The sequence below is a fragment of the Nothoprocta perdicaria genome, unplaced genomic scaffold (assembly GCF_003342845.1).
Source record: "Nothoprocta perdicaria isolate Ctin4 unplaced genomic scaffold, notPer1 scaffold_116, whole genome shotgun sequence".
Taxonomy (NCBI): domain Eukaryota; kingdom Metazoa; phylum Chordata; class Aves; order Tinamiformes; family Tinamidae; genus Nothoprocta; species Nothoprocta perdicaria.
In genome coordinates this window covers 2,194,659-2,212,985 of record NW_020454272.1, presented here as the reverse complement: position 1 = coordinate 2,212,985, position 18,327 = coordinate 2,194,659, and the positions used below count along the sequence as shown (strand labels likewise).

Below are 18,327 nucleotides of genomic sequence, written 5' to 3'. Positions count from 1 at the left end.
CTGCCCTCCACCCTATCCCCAAAGGCCACAGACATCCAGCTGGGCCCCAAGGTTGAAGCCTAGGGCATCACCCCCGCACGTGCCCTCCGTGGGATGTATCTGTCACCCACAGSCACAGCACTCCCCAGCCACGGCCCTCAGGGAGGCATCACCTAAGGGAGGAGGTGGGGAGAAGAGGATGTAATCAAAGCCAAAGACCCATTTGTTGTTTAGACTAAGCTAGGCGGTAAGATCCCAAGAACTCATTCCAACTCTTTTGCCTTTTTCACAATAGGGCATAAGTGAGAAGGAGATTGGTGTTCCTATGGCCAGTTTTCCTAGAAAAAGCTGCCCTGTTCCAAGCAGCTGGATGCTGGGAACTCCCTCTGCCGCCTCCTTCAGCTTCCCTGCATAATCCCCTTCAAAATGTTACAAAGACAGGGGCTTTGTACCAGTCCCATGAAACTGTCTGCTCCATTCTTGAGCTGTTCCTGAGCTTCCCAGGGCATCCAGTCCACAGCACATCTCAGCTGTGGACTTCGTCCAACACACTGACCAAGCTTTCACCCTGAGGAGCTCAGTGTTTTCCGGGATAAGTTTCCTTATGTTTATATTTCCTTCCTGCCACACCTACCTCAAAACTAAGCTAAAGACCTTCCACCATTCCTTCCTCCAGYTACAAGGAAACAGTCCACATGAAAAAGCTACCACTGTTGCCTGGACAAAGGGCTGAGACCTGCCCACAGTCCTGTCCCTCCATCCCCAATGATCCTGAAGTGAGATTATTTACTAAAGACCCTCCCCACCTTGTACCTGGATTTGACAGGGTCGTGACACAGGAACAACTCAGCCCAGCCTAAATAAATGTGACTTTAAAATACATACATACCGTAACATTAAAGTCTTGCACTTTGGCCTCACRAGGCCCTGCCTCTGCGAAGCATCAGTGTCACTAGCTCACTGGGAGGCTGCTCTGGGTGCATGAAGGAGACTCTGTGTTTCATTTCCAACACAGCCTGAATCTCTCCTTGGATTAACAGCAGTTCGAACAGGCCCTTTGCTCCAGGCTGGGTTGATCTCCAACACAAAACAGACACCTAGTGGCTGGCTGGCCCCTCAACTTTAAGGGGAGCTCAGAGACCCTATGGGACGCTGCAGACAGCTCCACTTCTGACTGATCCCACCCTGAACAACTYGTAGCGCTCAAAGATGATGAAGGAACTCCCCAAGAGGCTTTTATTTCTATTCACACCCACTGCCACCCCATGAAGATCTCATCTCTATTCCATGCACAAAGATGTTCTGATGAGAGGCAGAAATCTGCTGCACAAAGAACACCCAGAAGCAGTTCTGGCCTCCCATGCAAACCCTTCTTCTCCGTATCTCAACTGATATTCAATGTTGGTGGGATGGGAGAGCTATAGTTAGTGCCCCATACAGAACCAGACTGACCCTGACCCTCATCTCTCCTGTCTTTTCCATCATTAGGTGCCAGGGATTGTGCAGTGCTTCCAATCTAAAATATAAGCATTTGAAACAGTCTAGCTCAGGGTCCCTCTTCCAATTTATGGAAGATATTGCTAGGGAACATATAACATTCAACCAATACAGGTACRTTTGCTCCTGTAGGACTTGCACTTGTTCCTCCCAGTGGCGGTGCTCTCAGTACAGGAGGCATCTGGTGAAAACACCAAGGTCTTTTCTCCATGCAAGAGACCATTCTTGACATGCTGTCGTCTCAGCCACCAGCAACGGGAAAACAGAGCACAAGAATCAAAATGCAAGGGAATATTTTCTTTTTTTATATATGAAAGAAAACATTATACCCTAGGAATACTCTGTTTTTGCACAGGCCTTTTCAGCTTGACCCTTCTGTGCCCAAGCACGGCGCTGCCTCGTGCCTTCTTCCTCCATCCTTGCCTTCTCCCACACAGCCAGGGATTTGACCCCAGCCGCCTTCCAGCCACCTGCTACTTGAAGACTCCTTAGCAGAGGGAGCCCCCCRGCCACGAGGGCTCAGTGAAGGCTGCCTATTTTTCAGTGCTGCTGCTGAGCTGGTCCCAGAACAGCATTCTTCTGCACAGTGGTTTGGCATATACACTTAACACTTGTCAGAAGGCAAAAGCTTCCGGCCAAAAACAAGAAGGGTGATTGTAGTTTGCCTTCTCTCTCATGCARTTTGTTCCTGTTAACACTTTTTTCTTTTTTCCTCCAGTCTGCTGTTGTTTTTCTCCTGCACCTTCCAGGTTAAGACTTTTGAGCCAGTAAAGTTGTTAATTTAATCTTCCCATCCATCGAGGCGGTAAGACAGGTTCCACAGTCCATGGCCATACTCCAGTCCACTGTGACRACCGGAGCTCGGTGTCCTCCAAGGGAAAGGCAGCTCTCTAGGACTTTCTCTTCACCATTTAACTGAAATAAGAAAACGTAAGGGTTTAAGAAGGCAAGTTTCTGCCACAGAAGCCGTGTAGCAGTGTTCTACACAGAAACAGTATACCCATGTACCCACAGGAGAATCTAAAGCCTTTTACCATTCCATRCCTCAATAAGCATATATCAAGAAGTGGAAAAACAGATTTAGGCAGCATACACAAGGAAGGAAACTTTCAGTCTCAGGACAGAGGCACATGATCTCAAGCAGCTGACTCTCTTACATCAGCTGAACTGCAGTAATTGAACGTGGCAGGCAAAGAGCATTCAGTTGCAAAGAACACGCAAGTTTAAGCCACTGTTATGTTAGTGATGCTGCTTTGAATGCGCAGATATAAAGTAAAAATAATTCAATTTAAGCGACCTTTGAGGTCAATAAAGACTGCAGTAGCTTATATTGATGTGCACTGCCTCAAAGGGAGGCAGGCAAGGGGCATGCAGTCAGTGTCCATCTAGCACAGCAACAATAACTCAGTTATTTTCAACCATGCAACCTTACCCTTCATTTAATATCAGTGTTTTGTATAGAGGAAGAAGAAAAAACCAAGCCTGGCCCTAGCAAAGCACTGGCAGACAGATTAAAGATAAGCAGTCATCAACTGTACGTTTTGCACTGAGCTGGCATGAGTCAATACGAAAAATTCACAAATTCTTCCTAGCAGTAAGGAGTTGTGCTGTAACTAGGCTTTAGGAACAAGGGAACACTCAAGCTCTAGCTACACACAGCTAAAGTGCAAACAGGATCAAACTGGAGCTTCACAGTGCAGGACTCAGCAGGAGTTGTTTGGGAGCTTTCAATGGCTGCTATTGTTACAGGTGCTTGTATGGATCCATGGGAATATTCCCTGCCACTTCTGAGATTTACCTTAAAAATTACTCCCCCAGTAGAAGAACACGTGAGCATGTAGTTCCCTTCAGAGTCAAAAGCAAAAAGCCTTCCTCGTGGGAACTGGACTTGCTTGTATCCACTGTATCCGGACAGCACAAAGGGACCRGTAGCTTCGCTGGGAAGATCATATTCAGACACTTTCAAGCCACTTTTGTGAATATTCCACTGAATAAACTAGAAGGGCAGAAAAAGACATAAGCCTGTCATTAAGTTAACTGGACTAGAAGCAGAACAGCCCACTCGCATTTTAACAAAAGCGGTAATTTCCAACACAGGCAATATTGCATTTTTACATCTAAAGCTATGGGGCAATATTTTTAATACACAAGCTGCAAAGGTTGCAAGCATTCCTTATGTCCAGGAGGGAATATGCCTTCCACAAGTACTGCTCCTGTGTGTGTGCTGCCACGTTTTACAAGCAGGATCCTGTTGGGATTTCACTTAACTCTCTGCAGCCAAACGCTCTCCGTGAGCCACAGCTCTACTGCTGAGGACTGTTGAGCTGCAAAAATTGGACCATTTATTATAACTAATAGGAAGTTTCTGGCAATCAATCCTATCCAAAGGAATCAAGAATCTGCTCTGTGGTGAACCTCACATCTCAAACATGGTGATCCCATGGGCACAGAACACTCCTATTCACATGGGTTCTCTAGGAAGAGGATGTCACCCACAGAAGCATTTGCAGAAAAAGTCTCACTCATCCAATAGATTTCTGGCCACCTTCTCTGAAAGGACTGAATACATTGGGATGCATGATGGAATTAACAGCTCACAAGTTTTCCAGATTCTTATTTTTACCACCCATGGAAGGTCACGCAGTGCCTACCTTGCCATCCTCCCCTATGCTGTAGACGGTGTTCTCATCATAGCTGAATTCCACAGAGTAGACCTCCCCATCGTGGGCCTTCCAGCTCATGGCACACTCGTGCTGCTGCATATCTGAGGGGAGATGCAGAACTGAGCGCCCTCGTGCAGACACAGGGGAGGAGAAGGGTCGTTAGAGCTACCAGGGGCCCTGTCCCAGGCCATTAGAGCTGTTCAGGGCCCTATCCCAGTGCTGCACCCRGGGGAGCCCAGCTCAGTCTGAGCACCTCATGCCCGTTTTCCAATGTGTTTGCTCTGGTAACTGCACTGGCCACACAGCTAGTGCCTGTGAGCAAGCACCTCTCCTTCCAGCTTTACRCTGCCACTTCTGTGTCACGATAGCCCTTCTGCATCCAAGCCCCTTGGTCACCTTTCTTCTCCTCCCCTCTCTTTCCCTGCTATCCCCTCCCACCCATTTGAGACCGTGACCAGCTCAGCACAGGCAAAGGCAGCTCACTGGTTCACAGCAGAGAGGCCAGGGCTGCCTTTACCACAAGGACCAACTCAAGTGGATGGAAAATGCTTAGTAAAGGAGGACTGAACTGCAGCCCCTGCCTTCAAACTGGAGGGTGCCCCAGGAACACCCCTCTCCAAGGCTCAGCCGAGGGCAGTGGCGCTGCCCCAGTCAGCACCAGGGCAGTGGTACCGACCTACAAGGGTCGAGGCCACACGGCTCAAGGGCAGGTTCACTGAGCTCCTCACAACAGCAGGGCAACAAATTCAGCAGCTCTGTCAGAGCCTCCAGACAACACTCCCAAGGAAGGCTCGTGCCAGTTCACTCTTGGGAGCTCCTATGGAAGGGGGATGGGTGGAGCTAGCTCCCACCCTGGCGCTGGGGAACATCCCACAGCTGCCTCCCTGCCAGCAGAGSGAAGGTACTGGGGGGAGCCAGTGCAGGACCCCAAGAACCACCTCCGGCCCAACGTACCAAAGAGACGAACGATCCCATCCGCAGCCCCCGTGACCAGCAGGTTGCCGTTGTGGTTGAAGGCCGTGCAATTAATAGCAATAGGCTCAGGGTCCAGGGAAAATTGCAGCTGGAAGGGAAAGTCTCCATTAAYGTCTGGAAACCTCCGACTGCGCTGGGGTGCTGAGAAACGGAGCCCCGTGGGAGGGAAGAGAGACGTGGCCTAGTGACCAGAACTCCTCCCTGTCTGGAGCCCTGTCTGAGGCTGGGAGCTGCACTTCTTGTGAACTAAACCAGCAGTTCACCCCAGCCAGATCAGAGCTCCCTCAGAGGTGTCTGAAGGCTGAGAAACCCATTTCTGGCAGACATTAGCCTGAATTTTACACTTTCTCCTACAGGGGAGAAAAAAAAATGAGAAAACAAACAAAYAAACAAAAAAACCCTTCAGGACAAGGGCAAGGGATGGGACCGGTGTTCCCTGCCAGAATCCAAGTCATCTCACTGGAAACAATGGAGAAGAGGGATGATGACACACTAAGCCTCTGAGCAAAAYCTACTTATGATGACAAACTCTGAAGGCCGAAGACAAAGAAAGAACACGGACTAATTTGAAGAAACCCTAAACAAACGAAAATAAACAAACAAAAATAACAACAAAAAAGCCCCACATACCACAAAACCCAACAACTACTTCCCTTAATTTGGAAAGGGAGCTCCCACACCCTGTTTAGGCCAGAGGACACTTTCTCAGCAAGCAGACRCAGAACGGGAGGAACATCAGGTACCTGCTGCTTCATTGTTTTTGTGTCCCACAGCAGCAGCTTCCCGGGAACCTGGTTCATGCTTCTGCCTCCACAGGTGACTGCTGAGAAGTCCACGTGGGAGATGGGACTCGGGGCTGCYGCAGAGCAGACGAAGGAAGCGCCGCTTGGGCTGCAGGCGAGCGAGAGGATCCTGAAACAGAGCAAAGAGTGAGCAAAGAGCTCTCCAGCAGCTGCCTCCAGAACAACGCCCACCACTCCTGGCTCTTTCATGGGCGCCCTGCAAAACAGCTCCTCCACCTCAGGCATTTTGTAAAGAACAGCAGGATTAAAGTATTGAGACAGATTTTGGTTCTGTTTCTCCAGTGTAACTGAGCATCCTTACGCTGCTCAGACAAGGGCTGCCCTTTAGAAGGAGGCCCGATAGTATTTCAGTTGGAGGAAAGCAGCGGGATCATTGATAGACATAAAGAAGGAGAGAAACAAGAAAGAGCATGTGAGTGAAAAAAAATCAAGAGTATTCTYGTGTTACCTGGGCATGTTTTCATCGATGCTGATTTCGCAAAGGTTCTTCTTTGCTTCTGTGTCATAAAGACGAACCGTCCCAACCCCACTGCCAAGCAACAGCTTGAAACCAGCAAGGAGAGACAGAAGGAGTGTAAGTACAGTGATGCTGCCCAAAAAGCACCAACMCCACACACAGCTAAACATCCACTCCATTCACACATTCTGATTATAGATCACTTTGTTGGGATATATCCTGTCTTTCTGTGCACATAACACTAAGACTGTCCCATCACCACGGGGATGAAGGCAAGAGCACTACACTGCAAGCATCTTGAGAAAGAGATCCAAGAAGCACCATGGTGGAGCAAAATCCACTCCTAGAATATGGCTTGACAACATAGGCTGTAAAGCAAACGAGCAGTCTCAGCATCTAGGGCAGTAAGGCAAAAAAAACAAACATAGAATTAACTATCTAGGATTTAGGAAAAAAAAAACACTCAGCAGAAGCCACTTCCTTTCATCCAGCAAAGGCAGTCATTCAGCAGGGTTCATATCTGCTTTGTGGTGTTAGTATTTAAAGCAGTATGGAGGGAAGCATTACAAAGAAAACGAAGATAGTGAGGTCCGTTTTCAGCTCAGAGCACAATCTGCTGCTGAATTCTGACATATTTCCAACAGAAAAATCTTTCTATCAGCAAGCAGGAAATAACCTCCATAAAGCAGAAAAAAATCACAATGACTACAAGGGCAGTTTCTTTTGTAACTGAGAAAGAAAGGGAAGACACAGCAGCAGTGCCAGCCCTTCACAAGAGACGTTTCGGGCTAGCTGGGACACATCTGCAGTGCTGGAATATGAACCATCTCCCTCAGTCACAGGCCGATTCCTGCCCTATTCCTTTCCCAGGGGAAGGCATGAAATAGGTGCAACAGTTTAAGGACTCTGAAGCTATTTAATTTAAAAGCTATTTAAGTTAACTCTCCAGTAACAGAACTGCAGGAAAAGGGCTAGGGGGGAGATTTAACTGTCAAGAAGTTCGAGCAAAACCACAAGTCTCTATGGAAGTACTGACTTCTTTCCACAGCAAGATGGATGAAGAAATGCAGAATGGTGCTTATGGCACCACTGGCTACTGAGCCCACTCCAGAAGTGACTCGGCCCTGTTCTCCTTTCTGTTTCTGGCTCAGGACACAAGTGAAGCTTCATGGGCTTCCCACCACAGATCTCTCTCAGGCTGCTGGCCTTGAAGCTTTCTTTTCTGTCACGCAGTTGTTCAGGCACTGCAGGGCTTGGGAACCCTTCTCTGCACAAGCAGGGGCCAACTCCTTGCCCAATACGCAGAGCACTCCCTGCTGTCCAGCATTTATCAGACCCTAAGGCTTCAGCTTGTCATGTCCCACTAAGCTGGAAACTATCCGCTGCCCTGATCTTATCTGCAACGCAGCCATCTAGAAGTTAATATACAACACCCAGCAAAACAGCAGCAAATCATCAGCCATGATGCCTTAATCTCTACATACACAAGCTACTCACCAGCCGATCCCGCTTGGTGGCCCATTCCAGAGACAGCAGTGGAGATTTGGAAATGGATGAAGCTTTGGTCTGCATTATGGGATTAAAAGACCACACTTTGATGACTCCATCCACATCCAAGCTGGCCACCCTTCGTCCAGAACAATCAACCCTATGTGCAGAATGAAATGGATTGCATATTTTTCTCCCTAGAGTTCTTAGGTATGAATAGGTTCCCTAGAAATTCTCCTGGCCACAGTGGCACCAGTTCCCACTGTAGGAATAGACCTTCCTGTTCAATCCACACCAAGACCTAATGCAATACAATGCCCCAAGCTCCCCAGGCAAAGCGTAACGTGCATGACCACCACCCTCTTGTCTTGCTGGAGAGTTCTCTCCCGACTGGAACCTCCCAGTGACAAAACCACAATCCATTCTCACTGCACAAGCCACGGGCTATTGCCATTCGCAGCAACTCAACAGCTCTACGGCCACGGTTAGACACACAGTGTCCTGGGCAGGACACAGGCTGGCAGACAGAGAYCAGACACAGCTGCTCCTCTGCGGGTGCTCCTAGGGGAAGCTCTCTTGGCGCTCCCGTCACCCCATACCTGCAGTACATGATGGAGGAGTGGTGCTCCCCGTACTCCTCCTGGCTCAGGACAATGAAGGGCTGCTCCTGCCGGGCGGCTGCCGCCTCCGCGCTGACGGCGGGCGCCCTCGTGGGAGTCTCTGCTTGCTCAGGCTGGGCCTCTGAGCACGGCTCTGCCTCAGCTGCGGTAGCATCAGTTTTCTTCTCAGCACTCTGGCCCTGAAGGAAGGAATGCTGTATGAAGTGCAAAGGAACGGAAGCACCAGATCAAGCTTTTCAACCACTCCTGGTGGGAGAAAGGACCAAGAAGCAGCATCTCAATATCTCTTATGAATCCCCTGAACTCCAGGCTTTTAATACAGCTTTCTTGATTGGTAAGTTCCCTAGATACCTGCTGTGTTCCCAGCCATGCACTTTACAGTAAGAATTAGAGGAATTACCACATCTGTGTTCAGTGCACCTCAGCTGATGTCATAGGCCTATTTTGATGCTGTTTGGGCACAGATTCACCATCAAGTCACCACAGACTAACAGTTCGAGCAATACAAGATGGATTTGTTAATAGAGTTCAGCACATAAAACCTCTTGGTGGACRTAAAGCGCACCAGACCGATTAACCTCCTGTTTGACACTGTTAGTTTGCACACATTAGGATAATCACCACAGCCAACTGACTGATGACAACTGCAAACTCACCAAGGGTGAGTCCAAGAGATTAAAACCCAATTTGACAGGTCAGAGAGAAGAAAAGGAGTTTCAGGAGGTGAAGGTGTCTGTAAGAGACATGACCCACACTGCACCACACTGTTGCTTCAAAGCAGCCTAGTCTTTCATTGCCACCAGGATCTGAGCACAGAGCAGAGACAGACACAGCACACTAAATGCCTGCCAGTAACATGCCTGCAAGCAACACTTTGCAACACCATCCTCCAAGGTCAAAATRGACCAAAAGGATTAAATTCTTATCCCCTACACATCTTGCCTTATTTGCAATAGTATCATRTCTTTAGCAAGAGGTCAAGCACTATAAAATCAAATCCTCTGCAATTAAAAAAACAACTTGGGAAATACAAGAATGCATTTCTGTCTCAGTTAATGTGGGAGGTAACCCATGACACTCATATGAAAGCAGCAGTGCTGCCTTCCAGTTTCCTCTTTCCTCTGGGAGACAACCCATGACACTCACATGCAAGCAACAGTGCTGCCTTCCAGTTTCCTCTTTGCTCACTTACGTTAAGAACAGCAGAGTTAAACAACATCAGCTTCCCCAAGAGCATCAGAAAGAAAACACTTCCTTAACTTGGAACATCTCAGTTGGGCATCTTGGGTTTGCAACTTTCAGACCAGTACTCACTCAAAACCTTTTTTAGACAGTCATGAAGAACAAAGTTCCTTCACAGCCCAGAATAATCAGCAGCACAGAAACATCCCCTCTCCAGGGCATCTCCTAGTGCACACAAACAGCCACACGAACTGGCTGATAAGCACTGGTCCCTCACCAGTCCTTTACAGACCTCCAAGACAGAGTGTCTTGGACAGCSGAGATAAACGTGCCTGAGGTGCTGCCATTATGTCCTTTACGCTCTCTTCTCTGTTCCAGTAACACATGACTGCAGCTGAAAACCAAACATGCAGGTGAATAGAAGCAGTTCACTGACTCTCAATGAGTAACATCCAGGATAGTTTTATTATTTTGCTGGTTTGGGAAGCAGAGCATGCCTCACACAAAATTCACTAGGTAATGCAATTTCAATGAGAAAAATTGCTATCAAGGATATTTACAACATCTCATTTTCTTTCACTTTCCAGGAAAAAATGCTATCAATTTTCAACAGAACAGCATAAGAAACTAGCTGCCGGGAAAAGAGAAAAAAAAAAAAAAACCCACATATTTAGGAATCCATACGGCCGGTTTGTTTGGAAAACCATGATTTCCAATGAGGCTTTCAAATTCACATTGTAATTGCTCATTTAATTTGGATGTGTGAGTCAAACTCACTGGTACTAAGGAAGGGGGTTTATAAGAAGATATTGGACATAACAGCCATTAACATAAAAAAACAAACAAAAAAAGCACTCTCTAGGGCCAGGTTATTGGCTATTGAAAAGAACAAGAAAGAACAAGACAAAAGACAAGCCATCATCCATCTGAAATCCCAATTCTAAGTCTGCTSCAGAGACACAGAAATAACACGAGTGTGCAAAGAGCAGATTAACTGTAGAGATTAACCTTTGATACATCTGATCTGAGTAGCAGTCCAGAAGCCTAATGGGAACATTCGCCCTTGTTCTACTACCTAGCACAACAAACTGCACAAACGTAAGCCCTCCACAAGCTGCTCGTGGCCTCACAGCATGGCCCAATACCTGGGAGGTCCCTTTCGAGAGCAGCTCCTTCCTTTCCTTCCCATGCTCTTGCAGGCGCCTCTGCCGCTGCTGCAGGGAGCTCAGTTCACCTGCTGCTAACCCGCTGAAGTGGCTCTTCCCATCCTTGCTGCTCACTGCTCCTTCCTTCCCCTTGGCACTCTGAAAGGCAGAGGAACGATTTGGTGAAGTCGCACTTGCGCCAGGCTGCAGAGCAAAGGGCAAAGCAGGAGGCAGCTGCAAGGTCTCCACCAGCCCTCACACAAAAGCAGCTGTTCCTGTGCTGCTTTCAGGCCCAGCACTCACCAGGAGGAAAGGACATGTCATTTTTCAGGTGGAGGCAAAGGCTTGTAGTAGTATCATGCTGCAAGCTCACTCCCCGCTACTGAGCACCCTTCCTTGAATAGATCTGAGAATCACCTGATGATTTGCTGATTCTTTCTTTCCTAGCAGCACACTGCTGGTCTGTGTTGGAGAAGCCCCGCTTGGCTGGATTGGTCTGGAAGGGCCCTTTTTACTCTGGGAGAGGAAAGAGGACAGAAAGCCTCCCCGGGCCTGAAGAGAATGTGCAGTGCTCCTCTGGCTGCAGGTCATATCGCTAATTCAAAAGAGAAACAAAACATGAAAGTAGAGCCAGACAATCCAGAGAACACCCAACAAGCAAAGCACCAGCTGTTTGAACCGCTACAGGACACAGCTTCCTTCCCAAACTSCTGTCAGACAACTGTGCTAGCCTATTTTAGAACATCCTGTTGGTGACTTGAGCAGATCATTACAAGTACCCTAGGTGGACAACACTCATGTCTCAGAGGTACAGCACTTCAAGGACAGCAGGCCCAGCTCTGGCTAAATCCTCTGTAGAACTATCTCAAACTCTTTATATTCCAACTAGTTAGTTTAGAAAAATTCCTAGGGAAAGGAGGAGAAACACAGTTTTCCAGAAAGCACATTGAGCTTGGACTCCTAATCCAAGCCATTAAACAGCGCACCTTTGAGAAGCCCYAAGTATCTAAAGCTCTCCTCAACCACCCAGCCACTCCCAGCAATACTAAAGCACAGGCCTAACATCCCAAAAATGGGACCCAAAGAGGTCAAGGAAAGCGAGGTTCATTTCTATGGCTACACACATTTCCCCCTTCAGCCTGCAATGCTGAGGGCAGCAGCTCCTTCCCAGAGCACAAGCCCCTAACCTCCTCCTGCTACAGCCTCCCCGGAGGGCAGAGCAGCAGCAGATGAAGGGGCACCTGATCTCCCCCACTCTCCCATCACCCCTCCAGTAGGGACTCCCTGTCCCCCACATCACTGTTCCACATGCAGACATGAACACTAGGGCTTCCTCACAGCACTTAAACTGAAGAGACCTCAGATTAAACTCTATGGGCTGTCCCGTGCAGATAGTGCAGAGCAGTTACCAAGATAACTCAACAAACAGGCTATTTACTCAAAAACTAGACTCTGTGTGGCCTCAGTTACAGCTTCCCTGTCTCCGTCAGGAGCATAATTTGATCCATTCCCTCATGTCTAAGAGGAAATGAAAGAAACACACAAAAAAAAACCCTAACCAAACAAACAAACAAACAGAAAAACAACAAAGCTCCAGACTGTGACTAAGATACTCCTACTCTCAGGTCCTTTTTAAAGCAAAAAAAAAAAATTTATTCAGGCACACAGACTTGCTTCGGAGCTGTAGAAAACAAGGATTGAAACACACATACCTAACAATTCAATCTGTATTGCTGCATACATTGCCTAATCTCCACAGACAATAACTTAATAAAACAGGCTTAACAGAACCCCACAGAATAGATAGTCCCTTTCACCARACTTGGAAGAGGTAAGAAAGCATCTCTCTGCATAACGATGATTCTCCAGGTCACACAGTATCAGTGTCTATAGGTGACAAAACACCCAGGTCCTAAAGAAAACCCACAGGGAATCAAGAGACTCTGCCGAGCATGCACTCCATCTGAGCGGTCCTGMAGAGTATTGCACCATTACCTTTATCTCCAAGAAGAAAAGCCATGCCCTGGCTGCAAAAAAATATCTTGGTGCAGTGCTGAGACCACAGCAGAAAAACATCCACACAAGGTTGGGTCCTTACAAATCCAGAAGACAGTCTGTCCTTCCCTACCAAATATGGGGACAGAAACTGCTGCGAATTCKCCACTGAAGCTCAGTTAGGAGGTCAGCAATTCTGCCTGGGTGCCCTTCCACAATCTGGGTGCCCTTCCACAAGCGTTTCAGGGCAGGGGAACAAGCAAATGACACTCTGGGTGCCACCCTGGGCCAATAACAGCAGCAGGGACCATCCCCACTCCTCCTCTGAAGGCACTCACAGCTCAGAGTCCCCTAGACGGTCCATGTTGGCCACATACGCAGGCAATTTGTGGTGCACAACTGCTTCTTCCACTTCCAGCTCTTCTTTCTTCACGCGGGAGGATTCAGCCTGCAAGGCAAATAGCTGCAACAAGGTAGGAGAGCCAAGTAAGCAAAGGTTTAATTGCAATTCACCTCCTTCCCACTCAGTGAAGTTGTTCATTCCTTTTATTTCAAAAGCCCCAGGAAGGCTGAGGAAGCCAAAAAGCTGTTCTGATCAGCTGAGCTCCCCGTAGAGGCACAAGTGGTACTCTGTGAAACCGGGGCCTACTTAGAGCCCTTCCCTCCTCTCCGGGGGCTGTTGCTGTAGCGACATGAAGGGCGCTGAGAAACTGCAGCTGGCCAGGGCAGGGATCACGGGCCCGTCACSCAGCGCCCGTGGGCAGCCCGGGGCAGGGCTGTGTGGGCACCGAGGCCACCCTGTCACCTCCTCCCCACAGACTGATGGCGGCCGGGGAACCAGGCCGTGGAGCCGCCCCCAGGCCGGCTGCTCTCCCAGCCTGGACGGGTCATCAAAGAGAAGGCAGTGACAGTCACAGGTCATTAAAGAGAAGACAGTGACAGTCACGGGTCATTAAAGAGAAGACGGGACATGCTTCTCTCTCCCCTCAGCAGCAGGGAAGCCCAGGAAGCAGCTGTGTGTGAAGTATGTGGTTTCTGCCTGCCACTGCGGGCCGCAAGAAGAGTTCCTCTCAGGCTTTAATGCCACAATATTTTGGTTTTCAGATACAATTCTTTTTGTGCTTCTACTGTAGTGTTTAAGGAAAAACATGACAAAAAAAAAAAAAAACCCGTCACTTTAGAAATTCAGATTACTATCCATGTTACCCACATAGACATTCAGTTTCCTCAGTGAAACTGGAATCCCTAATTAAATCCAGTTACTGCAGGAGTCACTAGTTTTTTCACACCATTTTTAATTTAAACCTATATTTAACAGGTAGCTCCTCCTTTTCTAACCTGATCAGTTATCTGAAATGACAGGCCTAGATTTACCTCCCACTATCTGGCTCAGGAAACTCACCTCAGTCTGTAAGCAAGACCAATCAACCCAGCATGACCAAAAATTAGCTTCAGTCCAAACAGAAATGCAAAATACAAAACTGGAGGGAAGAAATGAGCCCCATTTCAAAACACAACCTATTCTCTTCTCCCTATTCCGTTGGCCAAGTTTTCCTCATCTAGCAACTCCACCACCGTGCAGTGCTTGCCTTCCTTGATCCATAATGCCTCCTTTCTGAAATAGATCAGTCTGTCATATCTCAACATGTTAGGGCAGATAAACACAGTGCAATTCATCTACCAAAAACAGTTTTAACTGGAAGTTAAGACATCATCATAATGTTTTGTAACCAAGGAGTTAAAGCACAAACTTATATTACTGAATATCCTTCATTTAGGGGATACTTTTACTCAGTATATGTTTGGGGAAGTAAAACTAAAGTCCTGTTTCCATGAATAGAACTTCCTGCTTTTACATGATCATCCAAATGTGATAGTTTGGAAAGTTCTCCCATTGTAGATTGTTTTTCCTAGTCTCTCTAATGGGATATTATACTGGGAAAGGACTAGCTAGTCTTATGTAGAGAGAAAGTGTAAGAATATACATCTGCTGACGTGTTTCAGTGGAGTCAGCTCTATATGTGCTTAACTTGCCACTGATTTCTGCTTGGCTGATTTTGCATTGTAGCAGAAGATGAGTTCACAGAGGATCCAGCCATGCCTCAGACAGCGTAGGGAGAGGGCAGCAATGTCCTGAGCAGGCATTTCACGAGTCAGCATACAATCACAACCCTTAAGTTTGCTGGAAACAATTCAAAGCAAATTAAAGGATTTATACAAGGCTCTGCCTAGGAATAACTGCACTAAATTGAAGAGCCACTACATTCTTGAAGAGAAAACCAACTTAACACAATCAACAACCTTTTACGGACAGTTAGCAAAGAGTGACTTCAGTTCTGACCTTMTGCCGCAACGATTCGTTCTCTTCTTGTATGAGACTGGTCCTGTGACATTCAGCCTCAAAGTTCAAAATGACTGGAACAGGTGAGGAATGTTAAAGGAAAACTCAAGGCAATACCACAAGTCCACCCGGTTTAGCTATAAAAGCTGTAAAGAAACAGTCAATACAACCAATTCATAATGACCATTTGCTTGAAAGGCAGCAAATCTGGGCGGTCTGTATTGCTAGCAAAAACATGTGAGGCCAGAAGATTGGTATCAGCTTATTTATCTAGACCAGCTTTGTATCGTTACCGCAAACCAACTTSATAAACACCATTTTACATTGACCTGGCAAGGAATTTAGACCGTTCCTTTTTACAGATGGGAAGTGGAAGACAAGAAGGTTGTGCAATGCAGAGGAGACAGACCCAGATGAGCTGCATTTCAGCCACAGCATAAACCTGCCCATCGCCAAGTGAAGCTGGACAGAGCGGGCCACAAACTGTCCTTTCCCTTAACACTGACTTCTCTATCATAGTGGGATGTCGCTAGACGCTTTGGGAACAGGTATAGCCAGACAAGAGTCCAAAAGGATATCCCGATTTAGTTATGGACTGTGACCCGAGCTTGTACTGTCCCAAGGCAAAAGTTTGAGAACAAAATGCACACAAGATTTCCCACCACTAATCCGTTCACTAACATAAGAATAAGTTCAGGATTAGTGACAGTAATGGTGGTTTGTGCCCAGGGAATACAACATATCATCATATAATTGAACAATTACTATTCCAACATCCTCTGGTGAACAACAGCTTCTTAACAAGTCTTGGCTCTGAACAATCACYTGAGAGCAGACAGTCCTATAATACTTGATTCTTGGCACTGCTAAAACCATAAAACATTAAAACCAGCACACGGGCAAGTGGGATTTAATTACAAAATGGCCCCCAAAAAAGGATATGCATGCACTGAAACAAGACGCTCAGGAAGTTGTGCAGGGACACAATGAATGTATCAGCCCACTGGCGTGAGAAATAGGTGGCGAAGGTGGGGTTGGAGTCTGGGGCTGGGAGGAAGGGCAGGACAAACCAATCCTTCCACTCCGCCTGGTTCTGGAGCTCGGAGGCCTGCTTGAGGAAGAACTCCTGTGCCTTGTCATTGCGGCCGGTCTGCAACACACCAAGAGGGGCTTGACTCACCTTTCCATGCAAGCCACCGCATGGGATCCAGCAACGTTTGCTCCACGTCAGGAGCACAGTGACAACCCCTTTCACCAACAACCAACCAAGCGATCAGTTAACAGATTTATCCAGGAACAAGAGAATCTCGAACGCACCAGGAGACGCTCCCAGATGCGCTTAACCTCTCCATTTACCACAGCTCCATCCAAAGGCTGAGGCAACCAAATTCCCTCCTCTGACTTCTAGTGCAAGTGGAGATTGTGCACTTATAGAAAGGCCTAAGTGTTTGCATACAGGACTAAGGGGAAGAGCACACTTCACATTGCTCAATAACTCTACAGTGGATGCAGCCTGAAAAAAAAACGTCCATCTGATGCATTATTCAAACAGCACAGTTCTATACTGCACAGTGAGCAGGGGGCAAAAGAACAAAACAGAAAAAAAAAACACAGAGAAAAGAATAAAACAGGAAAAAAAATGCAGAAATGTGGAGTTAATTTTCCATCAATAGCCATGATGTAAGATTTTCATGGAAGGAAGTGGAATCAAGGAAGAAATATTGCTCCTAAATTTAAAAAAAGCAAACAAACAAAACCCAATTCCTGACAGGTATTTTGCTTCCTGTAGTCTCCCCTGCGTAGTATATCCCACTCACTTTCCAAAGATCTCATTCAGTGCCTCTACTGCACTTTACACTAATTATTTCTGTTCTGTTCATAACAGACAAAACTGTTAATTCCCTTTTGCTTCCCCATTACCTTGCACAGATTTGAAGGACACTTCTCCCCTCCGTCTTCTCCTTAACATACTAAAAAGAAGCAAACAACTCGACTCCCTTGACTTCAAGTCCTCCTTTCTTCTAGTCCTCCCAACTCCCTGGATCCATTAGGACCACCCAAGCCCTGCTAGGACCTTAGAGTAGAAGGAAAGCAGACAACACTCCTGCTTATCCACCCAAGCACAGGCTCCTTCTGACTTGATTTGCAAATATTACCACAGGGACACCATCTAGAGCTGCACTGAGGCCCTTTTCCGCATTGCTGCTACCTGCCCGCTGTTTCCTTACCCTGGACTAGTTCCAGTTGATCATTCTCGCCCAGCCCATCACCACACAAGGCTGTGTCACCCCCCAACACACAACCCGTGTCCCCCGGCCCCGCTCTGCCTTCACCCCCAGGGGCGCTTTCAAACACAGGTCTGASCCCACAGGCCACCTGGACAGTGTGGACGAGGTAGTAGCGGAACAGGCTGGTTTTCAGCTTGCTCACGGTGGGCCGGTACACGTCCTCCAGGCGGCTGAAGAGGCGCCGCTCCAGGTAGCCCCAGTAGTCCCGCAGCGCGGCCAGGTCGTAGCTCTGCACRAACTGCTGCAGCTGCTCCACTATCTTGTCCACCTAGGGAGGCGACGGGGACGGGGGAGGCAGCGTCACGCGGGGGATCCCGGGGGAGAACCAGCCTCCGGGCGCCTCGGAGCGTCGGCACGAGCTGCTTTCCAAGGCGCGAAGCTGCTCTGGGTCCCGTCCTCGCACCCGCGCCCTGCCGCGGCTCCCGAAGGGAAGCAGGGGGAAAGGCGAAAGGAGGAGGCCAGGCAGACCCCGGCGCCGGGTTTTATTTTGTTAAACACAAGGCTTTTACAGCGGGGAGCAAAAGGTTCCCGCCGATTTTAAAACGCGGTTGATAAGAAACACATGGGTCACTAATGATGGAAACTCACGTGCAGCAATTGGAAAATCGGGCTATTTTCCAACCAGGAGGAAAAAATGTATTTAGCCAACAGAGAAGCACAGAAAGAGGGGGAAATATTTCCACAGGATCTCTGGGGTGGTTTTATCCTTCATTATGCCACCCTTTGGGAGCTGGCCGTGCAGGCGCAGGGCGCCTGGCTGCCCCGCGGTGCTGCCAAACGCCGCTGCCGCGGCGCGAGCGGCGCCCGGGGCCGGGGCTGCCTCCGGGGACGCGGGCTGCGCCCCGCACCCCACGCAAGCCCCGCAGCGCCCGCGCTGCTTGTTCCGCCGCGGGC

General features: G+C 48.1%; 1 protein-coding gene across 1 annotated transcript in view; it reads right to left on the bottom strand.

The window, feature by feature from the left end:
• Positions 1-1,891: 1,891 nt before the first annotated feature.
• The window catches only part of WDR91 (WD repeat domain 91), a 17,418-nt gene continuing 982 nt past the window's right edge, over positions 1,892-18,327 (bottom strand). The window contains exons 2-16 of the mRNA XM_026053481.1: positions 18,022-18,139; positions 17,522-17,701; positions 16,088-16,295; positions 15,146-15,228; positions 13,143-13,267; positions 11,227-11,404; positions 10,810-10,968; positions 8,462-8,661; positions 7,872-8,022; positions 6,366-6,460; positions 5,858-6,026; positions 5,094-5,202; positions 4,128-4,240; positions 3,275-3,472; positions 1,892-2,391 (exon numbers count right to left, since the gene is read on the bottom strand). Coding sequence (XP_025909266.1) covers positions 2,227-2,391; positions 3,275-3,472; positions 4,128-4,240; positions 5,094-5,202; positions 5,858-6,026; positions 6,366-6,460; positions 7,872-8,022; positions 8,462-8,661; positions 10,810-10,968; positions 11,227-11,404; positions 13,143-13,267; positions 15,146-15,228; positions 16,088-16,295; positions 17,522-17,701; positions 18,022-18,139 — 2,251 coding nt within the window. The 3' untranslated portion in view covers positions 1,892-2,226. The remainder of the gene's footprint in view (positions 2,392-3,274; positions 3,473-4,127; positions 4,241-5,093; positions 5,203-5,857; positions 6,027-6,365; positions 6,461-7,871; positions 8,023-8,461; positions 8,662-10,809; positions 10,969-11,226; positions 11,405-13,142; positions 13,268-15,145; positions 15,229-16,087; positions 16,296-17,521; positions 17,702-18,021; positions 18,140-18,327) is intronic.